This window comes from Taudactylus pleione, unplaced genomic scaffold (genome assembly GCF_031769625.1).
Source record: "Taudactylus pleione unplaced genomic scaffold, aTauple2 ptg000066l, whole genome shotgun sequence".
NCBI classification, from domain to species: domain Eukaryota; kingdom Metazoa; phylum Chordata; class Amphibia; order Anura; family Myobatrachidae; genus Taudactylus; species Taudactylus pleione.
The window spans coordinates 16,865,116-16,883,618 of NW_028284468.1; the positions used below are offsets into that span (position 1 = coordinate 16,865,116).

An 18,503-nucleotide genomic window follows, 5' to 3' on the forward strand; every position below is an offset into this window, starting at 1 on the left:
TAATTGCCGCAAAAGGTGGCTCAACAAAGTACTGACTTTAGGGGGGTGATTAGTTATGCACGCTGAAGTTTTCTGTTATGTTGTCCTAAATGTTATTTGATTCACAATATAAAATAAACAAAACTTCACAGTTGTAGGCATGTTCTGTGAATGAAATGATGCACACCTTCAAACAATCCATTTTAATTCCAGGTTGAGAGGCAACAAAACATGAAAAATGCAAAGGGGGTGAATACTTTTGCAAGGCGCTGTATGTCCAATTTTGATTACCATATATTTGAGATACACTTTAAGGATAGGTAACTTTTTGTGCATCCAATAGGTCCGGTGCACGTTTACGTGCTGATAACCCATTTGAGCTCTGGATGTATTGATAATTTAAACTTGTACATATTATTTATACAAGTAGACTTGTGTCTAAATGTATGTTTGCAGTTTCTTCTTGGACACATTTTAGCAACCAACTGTAAATTGGGAACCCAATCCCATAGAGGTTAGTACTGCATCGGCTTTAAAATGCATGTAATTTAAGCAGTCTTGTTGATGAGAACCACAACTACAAAAAGAAATGTCTTTTAGTGGGGTTTTGATGCATGTTTAAGAATGACAGGTAACAAAATAAACATTGTCATTAAGCAGTGTAATCCGCATTGATTGACTGTTGTACTGCTAGTTGGATACACACAATACTGTGCAAAAGTTTTAGGCAGGTGTGGAAAAAATGCTGCAAAGTAAGAATGCTTTAAAAAATAGAAATGTTAATAGTTTATTTTTTATCAATTAACAAAATGCAAAGTGATTGAACAGAAGAGAAATCTAAATCAAAACAATATTTAGTGTGACCACCCTTTGCCTTCAAAAGGCATCAATTCTTCTAGGTACACTTGCACAAAGTCAGGGATTTTGTAGGATTATAGTTAGGTGTCTGATTAACTAATCATACCAAACAGGTAATAGTGATCATCATTTTCATATTTAGCACAGTCATTAACTGAAACAGAAACCGCTGTGTAGGAGACTTAAAACTGGGTGAGGAACAGCCAAACTCTGCTACAAAGATGAGGTTGTGGAAGACCGTTTCATGTCACAGGTCATACATCATGGCAAGACTGAGAACAGCAACAAAACACAAGGTAGTTATACTGTATCAGCAAAGTATCTCCCATGCAAAGATTTCAAAGCAGACTGGGGTTTCAAGATATGCTGTTCAAGCTTTTTTGAAAAAGCACAAAGAAACGGGCAACGTTGAGGACCGTAGACGCAGTGGTCGGCCAAGGAAATTTAGTGCATCAGATGAAAGACACATCATGCTTACTTCCCTTCGAAATTGGAAGATTTGCAGCAGTGCCATCAGCTCAGAACTGACAGAAACCAGTGACCCATCTAGTGTTCGGAGAAGTCTGGCCAGAATTGGTCTTCATGGAAGAATTGCAGCCAAAAAGCCATACCTTCGACGTAGAAACAAGGTCAAGTGACTCATTTATGCACGAAAACATTGGAACGGGGGTGCAGATAAATGGCAACAGGTGCTCTGGACTGATGAGTCAAAATTAGAAATTTTTGTCAGTAAGGCAACAATGAAGCATGGTGGAGGTTCCTTGCAAGTTTGTGGCTGCATTTCAGCAAATGGAGTTGGGGATTTGGTCAGGATTTGTGGTGTCCTCAATGCTGAGAAATACAGGCAGGTACTTATCCATCATACAGTACCATCAGGGAGGCATCTGATTTGGCTCCAGATTTATTTTGCAGCAGGACAATGACCCCAAACATACAGCCAATGTCATTAAGAACTATCTTCAGTGTAAAGGAGAACAAGCAATCCTGGATGATATGTCCCCCACAGAGCCCTGATCTCAACATCAAGGAGTCTGTCTGGGATTACATGAAGAGACAGAAGGATATGAGCAAGCCTGCATCCACAGAAGATCTGTGGTTCGTCCTCCAAGATGACAATAAAAGAAAAAACGAGAAGCCCTGCAAAGAGTGCCTGCTTGGCGGCATGCAGAGGTGGAGGAGAGCTGTGTGCACTGATGAGGCTGCATCAATGAGTGGAATCAGCTTGCGGAGGAGGCCCGTGCTGAGGGACTGGGATTCTCTAGTTAGTTGCGGAGGAGAATTCAGATCCAGGCATGAGGGGAAGTGCTGAGGGCCAAGTACATTTGAGGTAACTGCCATTAGTACTAGCCTTATCATAAGATGGGCTGCTCTGAGCGATCTCCAGGCTTCTAGTTCTGACAAGACATGAGTGAGGCCACTGGAGCAGGTTGGAAACCAACTCCTTTTTTATGTCTGCATACAGCAAAATACTCTTCTGCACACAAATTGGACTGTTAATAGCAATACTAGCTTCTACCTGATACTGATACAAAAAGTAAATTATTGACCATCACATCTCAGCACCATCTAACCTCTATCCAGACAGCTCATACTCAACAGTTCAGCCCCCATTTCCAAAAACGGTAGTTAGCAACATATTAAACAGGGAGGACTTACCTTTAAACAACTTATATTTCTATAGACCCAGTAAGGAAATGTCCTGACTGACTCATCAACACCCAGCCCAAACCCCTGGACCTAGAAACATGAAAATCGGGGAGTATATAACTTCCATGACATTGGTGCCCACTTAGAACAGATTTTTCAAATTATGACTCCTAAGGGGGTGAAAAGGGCTAAAATATTTCCACCCCCTGTGCAGTGTCCTGTCTGACTGTCTTATCGTGGCTGTAGCATAGTTCGTATTCAAACACCCACTGTCTTCCCAAGTGCTGCCAAACATCACTGGCAGTTGGTGTGGCTCCCATATTTGAATGTGTTAGAACATGGACGAGGGATGTTTTACTGCAGAGGTAGGGGAGGAGGGGGGGTATTACTACAGGTGTGAGTGAGGGTAATGTGTTACTACAGGTGTGAGGGAGGGACTGTATTTCTACACAGGTGTGGGAGGGGAATGTGGAATGTGTTACAACACAGGCGAGGGTGGGAAAGGTGTTGCTACAGAGGAAGGGAGTGGGATGTGTTGGCACGCAGGTGCGGGAAGGTAATGTCTTACTATAGAAGTGATGCATTACTATAGAGGTGAAGGATTAATGCATTATTGGAGTGCTGAGAAGGAAATGGAAACTGTAAATAACCGGGTACATCAACTAGTATATACATGTGCACCAACAATGCTAAATTGATATTTAAAGTACTATTTTAACAGTGTTTAATGTTCAGGAGAAGTAGTTGCTTATTTGATATACTACTAACATGGGAACCTGTATGAAATACTGACAGTCTGGATCCTAGCGGTCAGAATCCCGACGCCGGGATCCCGACATATTTAGTATCGGCACTTGTTGGTCGGTATGCTATCCCTCCCGCTCTCCCTACCCTAACCCTTCCTCTTTGGTGCCTAACCTCCCCGCACCCTAAACCTAAGCCTCCCCCATTAGTGCCCAACCCTCCCCCCAACCCCGTTACATATCGTCGGCATCCCGGCGGTCGGTATGCCAGCACCGTGATTCTGATAGGCATCGGTATTCTGGGGCCGGTAACAAACAAATAAGCTGCACACACTATGCTAGAGATGCTAGGCTGCGACTTTAGCCGCACAGTTATTGGTGTACCATACATATAAAGTTGCAGATGGAAGGAACATGGTGTGACAAAAAGCAAGGGATGCTCGTATCGGGGGTTGGGTACGGGATCCCGACAGTTAGAATACTGACAGGGGCATCCTCACAGTCAGAAACCCGACAGATATAACCCCCCCCTCCTGCAGCCTATATTTAACCCTCCCCCTAGTGCCTAAGCCTCCCCCTAACCCTAATACTTAACGCCGCAATCTGTCTGTATTCTGACAGTCGGGATGCCGCTGTTGGTAGTGTGACAGTTGGCCACCTGACTATCGGGATGCTGCCTATACCCCCGCATAGGATCCCTTTTCACACAGATTCAGACTTGGCTGCACACATATGTACTAATGTCACAAGCCTCAGAGGTCAGTGGGCCTGATTCACAGTTGTACGCTAATGCCGCCGCCGCTGCTGCTGGAGATGTGTATATAAGGCATATGTGATAATATGGTGATGCAAGACACCGGGATTTCTATTGTGACGCCACAGGTGCCATTGTAAATTCATGCAACTCCTTACAAATATGCAGCGACATACGCAGATCCTTTGATAATCGGCCTCCCTAGTAACTCTCTGGTCATGCAGAATGGTCGCCTGAACTGAGTTGCCCAAACCATGTTTTTATGTGTACGGGATCACAGACGCAGCTAGCTACATGCCTCCAAAACAGTCACGATATGTCTGCGTTTTTGGCGTCACAACCTGTTACTTCCCCAAAATTACCCTTAACTGTCAATCACTATGTGAATAAAAAGTCGCTGCTTGTGACTATGGTAATGGACTTTGACGCATGTGCAGATAGCCAATAATAGCTCAGCTGTGAAAACAGCATGGCATACAACTCTGAACCAGGCCCAGTTTCGTCCTTTCCAGTTGTCTTTATGCGAATAACACAGTGTGAGCACAAAAGATGCTCTGCTCTGGCCAACTTGTGCCACAGTCTGTGTGCTTCTCTAGCACACTGGCAGTATAGACTGACTATTACACTTTTCAGGCACATCCGTCCAGGTCTAGTTGGAAGAGTTATTAGAGAAGTGTGTAAGGGCTGCAGGGATTATACAATGTGAGCGATATGTGACTGCATTACCACACATTTGAACTGGTCTGTGTAAATTAATAATACAAATAATATTCATGATTTTCCATACTCAATCAGGAACATGTTTTGTAAAATATCAGTTTACACATTGTCATTCTTGGCGCTTATAGAGGGGTATAGGGTTGGAGGTAACTACTGTGGGATTTGTAGAAAATATAACCTTCACATAAACCATTATGTTTGCATATTTTTATTTTGTAGCTGATGGATTTTCTTAAAATATCTTAAAACATCTGACTTTATCAATCCTTGTAAGCCTCTATAGTAATACATATTATTAAATAGCCCACTAAGCATTATATGTAGTATCTGTAATATCCTTCCACATCTGAAATCTCTGCGATACTCTACCAGAGCCGTTACTGCCTCAGTGTCAGCAGTGCAGTGTAACTGAGCACTTGTCTGTTGCTACTTTAAGTATCCCCACGTACTGAACCGCAGTCCTGAAGTATACAGAAATGTGAGAATGGTGTAACCCTAGATAGAATGCATGGATGACCTGTACAGCACGGAAGTCTCACATAGTCAGGCTTCCAGCACTCAGGATGCCACACGATCCTGTTCTGGGTCACAAGCTTTACTTGAACCTGAATATTGGGAGGAGTCTGTGTAGCATGAACTTAGAACATATTTGTCTGCTTTTGTTTCCTCTCCAAAGTGAAATTACCAATAGATGAATATACATGTACAAAGTTGCCGAAATTGTAAAATGTTCCTGAAACACTCTGCCGCTCATTTAGTGTAACTACGTCACCTACTATGTCAGTGGACCTTGGACACGTTTACTATTATTTATTTCATCATCACTAACTAAATACTACTTCATAACTTTGAAATCTATAGACTAGAAAATAAGTATATGTAATGTGAATTGTATCTAAGAGGCAGGGACAAATCTGTCATATTTTGCATGTTCCTATATCTAAAAGCTTGGATTATTCTCTATTGCTCCTGCAACTTCTTGTAAACATTACCTGCGCATACTTGCCAACTGTTGAAAACCTGAAAACCACTTCCTGGGTTAGGTAAATCTATGTATGCAACACATGGTGTACTCAATGTCACCCAACAAGGTGTATGTTATATATATATATATATATATATATATATATATATCAGCATAGACAGGCAGCACTCAGTGAAAATCAAAACAGGAGTCCAGCGATCACCGACGTTTCAATGTTTATGTAAACATTTTCCTCAGGGCAATGTTTACATAAACATTGAAACGTCAGTGATCGCTGGTCTCCTGTTTTGATTTGCACTGAGTGCCGCCTGTCTATGCTGTTTCATATGACTTGGATTCCCCACCATGTGTCTTTAATACCCCTTTCACATCGCAAACCCGGGTCGGACCCGGGTTTTGAACCCAGGTCAGGGCCTTTCACATCGCCATAATAACCCGGGTTGTTCCCAGATTATTGCGGATTTGGTGCCTTTTAACTCAACCCGGATTGCCCATGTTAAAACAGTGTGATGTAATTTTTAAAGGATTTTATTGGCTCACAATTATGATGACGTTTTCAGTAAAGAAAAAGGAGGGGCTGGGGAATGCTGCCCAATCATGGCCGACAGAGCACTTGTCACAGATGCAAAGTGTGCAAAGGACCTGATTTAGAGACGGACGAGCGCTCGCTCTGAATCAGGGCGTTTTTTTTTTTTTCTTTTTGTTCGGCCTCCTGGCCGCTCGCATAGCTGTGGGTGACCACCCACAGCTATTACGAGCAGCCAGGTTGATGGTCGCAATGGTCAAGACCATCGCGACCATTGGGATTGCGACGAGACCCTTGTGGTAGGGTCTCGTTGGCCGCAAGCCCCAGTGAGCTTCCGGCCGGAAGCTCGCTCACCACTGACATCACTAGCGATGTCAGTGGGGCCGCCCCCAAACGACAGGCGTTCCTTCGGGAACGCCTCCGTTTGGCCAGCCACCCCCCTGCCCGCCTACCAAACGGGGCGAGCTGTCAATCACCATCGATAGCTCGCCCCCTTTGGTGTGAGACCCGGAGCGACGGAGCGTCCGTCGCTAACCGGGTCGTGCCCATGCCCAGTGGGGAAACATTGACCCGGTTGCGAGCGCTCGCAACCGGGTCTGAATCAGGCCCAAAGTGTGCAGTGCAGGACAGTAATGTAAATATAGAGACATGTGCTCTGTGTGCAGGCTGGTCAGCTGACTGGAAAAAGCCAATCAGCACTATTTTCTCAGACCCGGGTTGAATATCCCGGGTCTGTACCATTTAAGAGCCCCACTTCCTGCTGTGCCATGCTGCTTTAGATTTGTATTCCTGCAGCTGTATATTAGTTCAAATACAAGTCCAGCCAGCTTCTTCGAACCGAGCAAACACCACTATTGGACACACAGGCACTTATAATACGGTGCACTATATTGCACACGCACGCTTCCGGTTTTCCGGCAGCGCTGACGCACTTCCAGTCGCGGGGTATATAAACCCTGGAGTCTGACACAGCGTTTGCACCAGCTGATCCCTTGACAGACCAGCGCACAGGTAGGACACAGCTATGGCTTGCCTTTAGACCTTTATTTTTTACATAGACTCATCACGCTGTCACTCACCTATGGTTATTTCAGCATGATCTGATATGTGGCGTGTGCTAGTTTTTCATTATTTTTCAATATTTTTTATTTTTTTATTACTTATCATATATATTATCATGTTTCATGCACTCTTTGGTGTGTTTTTTTAAAATGTCAGTCAAGGTGTATTGTGCAGGTATATGCATAATACACAGTCACTGTATATTATGCAGGTATATGATGTATACATATCAGGATTCACCCAAGATTAGCATATGTGTGTGATTTAGACATATACTTTATGGTTATATTTGCCTGCACGGACAGCTTTCATGCTAGGTCATGTCCATTATTCCATTATATGTCTGAACACTGCTTTCATGATCCATTTATAAACACAGAGATTATGGCATTTATACACATGTATGATTGAAGGGCCTGTTAGACTTTGCATGCTGACGTTGTTTATATGTACTCCCATGCAGTTACTATGATGTCTAGAAACTCAATGCCTTGACAAAGGTCCATGTTGGACCGAAACGTTGGCTGGCAAATTACGTTGGTATATTATTAAAAGCTGATTAATGTTGCTGAAAATCTGGAGAGTGCTTTTTTTCTTTTCATTAAGAAATACAATTGAGATATATATATTTATATTTATATATATATATAATAAAAAATGTTTACTGCTCAGATGAAAGTGCTGTAGATTAGCATTGAAACGTTGACGCCTTCTTTTGCGTGGAATGCGGCACCTGTCGAAGTGTGTGTGTGTGTGTGTGTGTGTGTGTGTGTATATATATATATATATATATATATTATATATTTTGTGTGTATGTGTGTGTATATATATATATATATATATATATATATATATATATATGTGTGTGTATATATATATATATATGTATATGAGAGAGAAAACCATTCTGTAAAGCTGCACAAACGTTTTCATCCTCTTTCTGAATTGAAGAGACAAGAAACATCTGGTGCGAAATGTAGGAAAGTGAAAAATTACTAATATCTATTGTGATCATAAACACTGTTTATTGAAGACAAAAAAGAATTGCCTGTCCTGTATCGAAAATGTACAGTATTTTTAGAATGTTCATATTGCTGATAGTTGAAGTATTTTACTAAACACTGGCAGCATTGCAGTGCAAGATTAAAAAAATACTACATGACTATCCGTACAATTACTGTACCTGGATATTTTTTGTGGCATAAAATGCGGGAAGAGCTATGGATTTGGGCAAGTAAATACATTAATGAACGGGCCAATTTGAGGTAAGGTAAAGTGAAGAATTAATATGCAATTTTACAGAATATATTAGAAATCTTCAAATTTTGTAAGTTATAATTCTTCTTTCATCAGGATGAATCAAAACCTCCATATTCATATGCACAACTCATCGTTCAAGCAATCTCATATGCAAAAGATCGACAGCTCACATTGAGTGGCATCTATGCTCATATCACTAAGCATTATCCTTACTACAGATCTGCTGATAAAGGTTGGCAGGTAAGCGACTTGGTGTTTTGTTGGGTTGATCTGAAGAGCCATTATACAATATACTGTATATCAGTTTATGTAGAATAACTGCCTGGGATGTGACAAACATCATGATACCGCAGATTGTTCTATTTATTAAAATAGTCAAGATGCTGGTATATTATACTGAAGGAGTTCTCAGACCGTGTTATAACATTGTGCTTTATTACATGCATGTTTTACATTTGAGTGTGCACTTCCTTTAGTGGTTCATCTCCTTTATATTGGATTGTTTTCTGTGAGAAGCTCTCAGTGGTTTACTTAATTTCACTACATACCCCGTTGTTCCTACTAATTCTCACTAGTAGTTTAACACAAACAATTAATGAGCAGTCTGGGCACACTGTCATGTTAATCCATTATATATATTTTGGCCTCTATTCACCACCACAATGGCTTTGAAATGAAACAAACAAGATGTGCTTTAACTGCAGACTTTCAGATTTAATTTGAGGGTAATTACATCCAAATCAGGTGAACGGTGTAGGAATTATAACGGTTTCTATATGTGCCTCCCACTTTTTAAGGGGCCAAAAGTAATGGGACAAACTAAACAATCCTAAATCTAACTTTCACTTTTTGATACTTTGTTGCAAATCCTTTGCAGGCAATTACAGCCTGAAGTCTGGAACGCATAGACATCACCAGATGCTGGGTTTCATCCCTGGTGATGCTCTGCCAGGCCTCTACTGCAAATGTCTTCAGTTCCTGCTTGTTCTTGGGGCATTTTCCCTTCAGTTTTGTCTTCATCAAGTGAAATGCATGCTCAATCGGATTCAGGTCAGGGGATTGACTTGGCCATTGCATAACATTCCACTTTTTAGCCTTAAAAAACTCTTTGGTTGCTTTTGCAGTATGCTTCGGGTCATTGTCCATCTGCACTGTGAAGCGCCGTCCAATGAGTTATGAAGCATTTGACTGAATATGAGCATATAATATTGCCCGAAACACTTCAGAATCCATTCTGCTGCCTTTGTCACCAGTCACATCATCAATAAATACAAGGGAACCAGTTCCATTGGCAGCCATACATACCCACGCCATGACACTACCACCACCATGCTTCACTGATGAGGTGGTATGTTTTGGATCATGAGCAGTTCCTTTCCTTCTCCATACTCTTCTCTTCCCATCACTCTGGTACGAGTTGATCTTTGTCTCATCTGTCCATAGGATGTTGTTCCAGAACTGTAATGGCTTTTTTTAAATGTTGTTTGGCAAACTCTAATCTGGTCTTCCTGTTTTTGTGGCTCACCAATGGCTTACATCTTGTGGTGAACTCTCTATATTCATTCTTGTGAAGTCTTCTCTTTATTGTTGACTTTGACACATATACACCTACCTCCTGGAGAGTGTTCTTGATTTGGCCAACTGTTGTGAAGGGGTTTTTTGTTCACCAGGGAAATAATTCTTCTGTCATCCACCACAGTTGTTTTCCGTGGTCTTCCGGGTCTTTTGGTGTTGCTGAGCTCTCCGGTACATTCTTTCCAAACAGTTGATTTGGCCACACCTAATGTTTTTGATATCTCTCTGATGGGTTTGTTTTCATTTTTCAGCCTAATGATGGCTTGCTTCACTGATAGTGACAGCTCTTTGGATCTCATATTGAGAGTCGACAGCAACTGATTCCAAATGCAAATGTCACACCTAGAATCAACTCCAGACCTTTTACCTGGTTAATTGATAATGAAATAACGAGGGAATAGCCCACACCTGTCCATGAAATAGCTTTTGAGTTGATAGTCCCATTACGTTTGGCCCCTTAAAAAGTGGGAGGCACTTATAGAAACCATTGTAATTCCTACACCGTTCACCTGATTTGGATGTAATTACCCTCAAATTAAATCTGAAAGTCTGCAGTGAAATCACATCTTGTTTGTTTCATTTCAAAGCCATTGTGGTGGTGAATAGAGGCCAAAATATGAAAATTCTGTCAATGTCCCAATATTTATGCACCTGACTGTACGTACACACCCACACCCACACACCCAACCCAGCCTGGTGGGCAGCACACACATTTAAAGACATTTTAAATATCCTGGTGCCCTCCACAGTTGACTCAGGCAGTGAGTCCCAATATAAGCTTCAACAGAACGGCGGCACTCGGATACATACAGACAGTGAGTCTGCAGGTATTAATTCCAACGTTTTCGCTGTTGTTTATTACAGGGCCATAATGGGAAATTCACTTGTTGCTCCGTTCGGGCGTACACAGACAGGTCTATTAGATGGACAGCACAGTACAGGGGACAGCTCTTTACAAGGAGGCAATATTATACAGGTGACAGGTCTATTAGGTGGACATCGCCATACAGGGGGCAGCACTATACAAGGGACAGCACTATTCAGAGACAGGTCTATTAGGAGGACATCACCATACAGGGGACAGCACTATACAGGAAGGCAACACTATACAGACGACAGGTCTATTAGATGGACACCACCATACGAGGGAGGCAACACCATACAAGGGACAGGTATATGAGGTGGACAGCACCATACAGGGGGCAGCACTGTCTATCTATACATGTATATATGAAAAGCGAACACTGATCCTCACCTCTATGGGGGGCCTATAAGCGTGTTGCGTGTCGGCGGCCACTAGATAGCACACAATGGAGCACTTCAATTGTTGCTCCATCAGGCGCGCACAGCCTCCGATGCTGACATTTCTACTTGCAAACCCCTGAGCTGAAATGACTGAAAAGTGACCCGTTTCAGCGATCAAACGGGACTTTTCGCGGGCGCGACAGTGTCTCGTCAATTTGACGGGCTGCTGACTAGTAGGTATATATGCCTCCATCATAAAAATATTAAACTCCAATTAGCAATAATATTTCTCCTTTAATCTAATTTAAATAATATTGGTCTATAATAATAAAAAGAAACACTAATATAGTAATAAAATAGCAGCACACCCATAAGAGAATTATCAGTGGTATCTTCCTTCTTACTCCGTACATAAAAATTGCCCTCGTTATAAGTGTATTGTGATTCCTTTGCTTCTGCTTGGCCAGTTAGCGCAGACCGCGGCTTTTTCAGCTGTCTTGCATGTCACAGCCACCTCATTTTTAATTTCAGCTTTTTTGCAGCGGTTTCTAAACCTGCCTTAGTAAGTCTGCTGTTTCTGTAATAATGTTAAAAACATTGATAGTGCTTTGATGTGTTTCGGGCAGTTTGTGCTTTAGTAAATCAGTGGGATGCATTCCTGCTGGAAAAATGCCAAAAATGTTAAATCTTTGGGGGATCCTACTTTCCAGAACGGCGCACCGTCGGATGACTGTCTGTACAGTAACACTCGCATGACCGCCAGCACCTGTAAGACAGTAAGTCACCACTGGGCCCCAGATACAATGTCGACATTCTATCATGTCAACATTTTATCAGTGTCTATTTGATGAATGTTCACATCATACCACGCCCACACAAGGGACATTCTCATTTAAAATTCGATAGCCCACTCTCTGTTGATGTGGCCCCTTTAGTGGTTATTGTCTGGTCACCAGACAAAATCCTCCTGCACTGCAGAATTGCTGGTAAATCTTGCAGATAGATAGGGAGAGCACGTAACTGTACAGTTTCCCCAATTCTGGCATCTGCACACTAATGGGTACCATTGTCTGAAATAAGGGAGTCCCCTTTTACCTACAGTATGCACTCTTTGTATTTATGTACTGGTTACAGATAATACGCTATGCTATGGAAGGCATTAAGAAATCTATAGATGGGGGAGATTCTGATGCCCAGATTTCCCACATTCTGACATCCGTAACCACAGGAGTCCGTTCTATTATGTGGTCACAATCTGAAGCACTGCCTAATGCATATAGTTGCACCACCCACTGTCTTTCCATCTGCAACTGCCATTGTTAGTATAGGCCAGAGGTTCCCAAACATGGTCCTCAAGGTTTCCCAACACTTCAGGTTTTAGAAATATCCATGGTTGAGCACAGGTGTTAAATCAAATTTAAATCAAATTGACTGAGGTACTAATTAAGTCACCTGTGCTCAACCATGGATATCTCTAAAGGCCCCCATACATCAGCAATTGATTGCAGCAATCGTGCAATTTGCAATCGATTGTGTATAAAAATCTTTCCATTTTTCAATCGATTGCAAATTGCACGATTGATGTATGGGGGCCTTAAGACCTGAACTGTTGGGGAGCCTTGAGGACCGCGTTTGGGAACCTCTGCTATAGGTACTTACACCTACCCCATGGTGGATGCTAAAGATCAATCTGAAACAGGCATCCCTTAAGCTGGGTACACACTTGTCAAATCTTCGGGAGATCTGGCTCCCGTCCGACCAGCCTGCCCGACATTGGACGTGTGTGGACCCGCACACCTGATACTGGTCGCCTGTCAGATCTCCTGCTTTTTGATCATGCTTAAAAACTAGAAGACCCGACCAGGCGACCGAATTTCTAGTGTATAGGCTGCGGAGATCGGAGCTGGCAACCGAACTCTGGTCCCGGCAGCTCAGCACACCCATCACCGTTGCAGCGGTGTGGGATCCCACATTGTCTGCCACTGCTGTGGGACACGGCGGGCATGGCAGTGAGCAGCAGCGTGTCGATGCGGGAGATGCCTAGGTAACTACCTATGCAGAATTCGGCAACGGCACGACTTCCCATTTAAAAAATGGCGTCGCCATTTTTGAAATTCAAAATGGCTGCCGTGAGCCGTGACTGGCTCGCCCGCTCTATGCCAGCTTATATAAGCCATTGCGAGGCAGCAGGTGTCAGTCCGATGGCGGAGCAGGAGTGATGAAGAGCTCTTGAAGATAGTAGATGCCGCTGAAGTCCTGGTTGAGTGGCAGCCATGTAAAAAAGCTTAAGGCCTCTGTCCTTCAGTTGAAGACGCCGTGGAAATCTTGGGGGCAGCGGCAGCCTTGTAAAAGAGCTTAAAAGCCCCCCAGGTGAAGGTGCAGCAAAATAAATTATTAAAACATTCAGTGTTTTGTTTTTATTTTACTATATATTTTACAGGAGTACAATGGTCCCCAAGTCCAGCATGCGGGGGAGGCTTTCTGGGACCTGTAGCTCCAGCTGTAAAAGACAATATTAAACTTTTACTAATGGACTATCAACTCTGCACCCACAGCCCAGGGGTGCCGGGGATAGTCCTGGGCTTCAGCCCTGACCTTGGGTGTCCTGAAAGGGGGAACCCTTTATACTTCCCCAGGAATCCCCGGCTGGTGCTGACTAGTTAGGGGGATGAATGCTTTGGCTGGGGGACATTGTCAAGTGTGTCTTCTGGCTGTGGCATTACTCCACCTGCTAGTGGAGCGAAACGTGTCAGTGCATTTGAACGCCGTTACAGGGGCGTGCATAAATTAGCCACTGCGATGCCATACGCAGCTTGAGCTTTCACTGTGTGCCAGGTTAGCAAATTCTCAGTAAGATCAGACCTGTTGTAATTGTGCGTGAGGCTCCGATGGTACTCGATGTTGCCTATGGTTTCACAGACTTGCAATGTATTACGGATGTGAGTAAGGGGAAGTGGGCATCCTTATGTTAGGCTTTGATGGTATTGCGATTGCAAACATTAGCATATTTTCGCAGTGGGTCTGCGTGCGTAATAACAGCTGCGATCACAATAGCGATTAATGCTGAAGCAAGAACCACAAAGCAAACAGTGAGAACATACAAACTCCACTTTATTAGCCATATGCTGTCATGTTTGCCTTCACACATTACCTATTAACATGGTAGCCTAACATTGCAAATTTCCCTGCAACACCGTTATAGTTGGCCAGACTATGTTACTGGCCATGAAGTGCCTGCACCTGACAGTTCTGAAATTACTTTGCGGCTATGAATTGAATTATATTTGCTCCTTAGATTTCTTTAGGAGACTGGTCCACTAGCTGCAGCTGTTCTGCAGGGCACGCTTGATGGCTTCCGATCACTTCAGTTCTAAAACTGTAAGTTGAGGCTTTCTGGCTTAAAATAGAGGAAAATACTGGCTTTGAAAAGTCATGCCAAATGGAAGCTTTTATAAACCGCTCCTGCTCACTCTTGATGTGACGTTTCATGTGTCTGTAGGTTTTACTAAGGTAGCTACTACAATGACCTGTACCAACTTTGGAGACTATAATGTGGTCTTTCTGTTGAGCATACAGAATAAGGTTTATAGAAATAATATATTGTAAATGATTTGCTTCTGTAGTTATTATTTATGGCTTTTACAACAACACTGATGTTCATTCTGAGCATTCCTGGGTATTTGTCTAATTAGTTAGTGGAAAATACGAAAATAAGTACTACGTTTGTCCACAAACAAAAATTCATGTTCATATGCAGATTTGCCCTTGCGCTTTCTTACAATTGGAGGGGCAGGACAAGAGGAGGTGGCGTGCAAACGCAGGCCGGGTACAGTAAGGGGAACTGAGGCAGACCTGCTCAGAGACGGATACATGCTTGTCAGTAGCCTTATTTCTTTTTTGTTTCAAAATTTTGCCTGGTGTTCAACATGGCTGCTTCCAATCAAGGCTATAAAAGACTTAGGGCCTGATCCAGACCCACTCGCAAGCGGCTGTCCGCTCGCAAGTGGGTCGATGTTGTGCATTGAGCATGCGCACGACGGCGGGAGCTCCGTCGTGCACATGCGCCAGACGCGACGAGCGAAGGACTTTCCTTCGCTCGTTGTGTCTGATCAAAGGGGGCGTGCTGTCGATGTTGATTGACAGCACGCCCCCTTTGGTGGGTGTGCCTCCCTGACGGGGGCGTTCCCAAGGGAACGCCTACCGTCAGAAGCCGGCCCACTGACATCACTAGTGATGTCAGTGGGAGTGATTTTGGCTCTGATAGAGCCAAAATCAATCCGGGCCTTGCGGTTGAAAAACTCAACCGCAGGCTCCGGCTCGCAGTGGCGATGGTCACGATGGTCAAGACCATCGCGGCCATCAAACTGCACGCTCGTATAGGCTGTGGGTGGTGACCCACAGCTATACGAGCGTCCAGAAGGACGCTCCATAATTTTGGAGGGCGGCCCTCATTCAGAGCGTGCGCTCTGCTCAGAGCGTACGGCTCTGAATGAGGGCCTTAGTTGGGTGTGGCTCACAAGCTAGCCCTTGTATAGTTATGATCCTCTGTACCCAAGAGGTAAGTGCATTTAACTGCAATTTATAGATGTCAAAAGGCCCCCATACATCAGAGATTGATTGCAGCAATCGTGCAATTTGCAATCGATTGTGTATAAAAATCTTTCCCTTTTTCAATCGATTGTAGCAATTCTGCAATCGATTGAAAAAGGGAAAGATTTTTATACACAATTGATTGCAAATTGCACGATTGCTGCAATCAATCTCTGATGTATGGGGGCCTTTAGGCATTTATGCTATTAAAGCAACTTGCAGAGATTTGGGGTCCCTTGGTAATGTGCTGCAAGCTTATGGGGAGAATTCAATTACCCACGATAATTTTTCATACAGTAAAAACGTGACTTTACCAGGTTTTTTTTAGGGGAGGGGAGGGTGCGCAAGTCAATTATCCACCATTTTTACTGCATGAAAAATCTCCCATTTCTGGCGAAAACACACAGGATCCGGGATAAGTTCCTGGATTGATGTGTTGTCATGATAAAACTGCATTTATCAGAGCTCATGTTTCACCTGCCTCCGGGCAGGTAACAAAAGATCCCAGATGGTGCCGACTTCCTGTCAGCTGGACTGCAGTGGGACGAGGTAGACTACTGCCGCTGAGCAGCAGTCTACTTTTCTCTGTGAGGGTGGTGGATGCTTCAGTGTGGCCGTTGTGTTTTTTTTATATATATATATATATATATATATATATATTTATTTATTTATTTATTTATTTATAAGGGGGCCTGGTCACATCTCCCCACGTTCAGGCCACTCTCTCGATAAGGGCCAAGTTTTCAGGGCTATTTGAATTAGCCCGGGGAATAATTTTGCCTGCGGTAAAGTACCGCGGCTAATTGAATTCCCCCCCTAAATGCTTTTATTTGCTAGATACACACAGATTTGCAGTATATTATTGGTAGCGCCGGTAAGTCTTTCTGATTTGTATACATATGACATTAATACTGCCGTGCAGTTGGTACCATGTACCATAGGGTCATTCCATGACCAATCATCACAGCTACCAACCAGACCATCTCAGATTTTCATGAAATTTGGTAGGATGGTAGAATGCATGAAGTAACTTTCATATGTATAATTTTAGCCCTCAGCGATACATGGTGTTCATGCAACAGGGTTGCAAACATGTGAAAAAGTGTAACATTTATGCTTGCAAGGTACACTAAAACGAATCATAACTTTGCCTCTAATTGTGGTAGAATTTTCATGTTGGTCTTGTTTTGAAGCTCAGGGACCACAGTTTTTATAAAAAATAGTTTTATATTTAAATTATGACTTCTACATTTCAAGGTCACATGATGTGACCTTTGTCCTTGAATATCTAAAGTGTATATTTAATTTTTTTGTACATAAAGTATGTTGTAAACTTAAATACAATCCCTCTTTGGTATAAGTTTAGTTTTGGAAATTCTTTGGGAACAGGAGTAAAAAAAAAAGTTGAACCCTTCTAACCATGCAACTGGCAAGTTCAGACTTGTCTTGTAGTGTCTCTCTCTGTGTTCTAGGGATGGCCATCATTGGTAGCCCTCGATGGTACAATAACAATCTATGGTTTGCACCACTCAGTCTGGCTGCAGCTTCTGTTTTGAGAACTAGTGATACAAGGCATGCTTGCCTCCGGGAGGGGGGAGGCCGGTGTTCGTAGTGGGGGGTATGGCACGGCACAGGTGGTGTGGCTGGGGATATTACTTGGCATTGGAAGCGAAGAAGGGGCTGTGGTCAAGTGATTGCGTAACTTGGGCACAGCTACACAATGCCGAGACTATATGGACATTGTGAAGCCGGGGGTGGGGCCATGAAGAGGCGAATCAGTGCAAACCATGTCATCGGCACCTCTGCTCCAGAGGGGGGGGGGGAGGGGGGCTTTTAGGTGGAAGGCAGCCGGCCGGGAGACTTGACTGCTTTTTTGGGGGCTCGGGAGTGTTTCAGGAAAGTAGGCAAGTATTATGCAAGGGACTAAGACCGTTTATCTCAGTGGTTCCCAAACTCAGTCCACAGAGCACCCTAACAGTCCAGGTTTTAAGGCTATCCATGCTTGACTACAGGTGACTTAATTAGTACCTCGGTCAGTTTGATTTAAACACCTGTGCTCAACCATGGATATCTTTAAAACCTGAACTGTTGAGGTGCCTTGAGGACCGCGTTTGGGAAACTCTGGTTTATCTAATTCAGGGGTTCCCAACCACGGTCCTCAAGGCACACTAACTGTCCAGGTTTTAAGGATAGCCATAGTTGAGCACAGGTGACTTAATTAGTACCTTAGATATTTTGATTTAACCATCTGTGCACAATCATGGATATCACTAAAACCAGGACTGTTAGTGTGCCTTGAGGACCGAGGTTGGGAATCACTGGTCTAATAGTTTATCACTGAATAGTGGTAGTATGATCAAGAGCGTAACAAATGGATAAAAAGTACATTAGGACTCAGTGCAGCAGCCAATTTGATTTTAAAGGACATAGCAGCAGTAGAAATCAATGTTAAAGAAAGGTGATTAAAATACAGAGACATGTCAATAGTGATCAAATGATTTGTGATAACTGTAGGAAACAAACTAAAAGGGATTCTTTAACTGCTGAGGAAGGACCAAG

General features: G+C 43.2%; 1 protein-coding gene across 1 annotated transcript in view; it reads left to right on the forward strand.

The window, feature by feature from the left end:
* FOXK1 (forkhead box K1) overlaps positions 1–18,503 on the forward strand; it is an 80,008-nt gene that overhangs the window by 39,459 nt on the left and 22,046 nt on the right. The window contains exon 4 of the mRNA XM_088466695.1: positions 8,628–8,774. Within this exon, the coding sequence (XP_088322821.1) occupies positions 8,628–8,774 (147 nt within the window). The remainder of the gene's footprint in view (positions 1–8,627; positions 8,775–18,503) is intronic.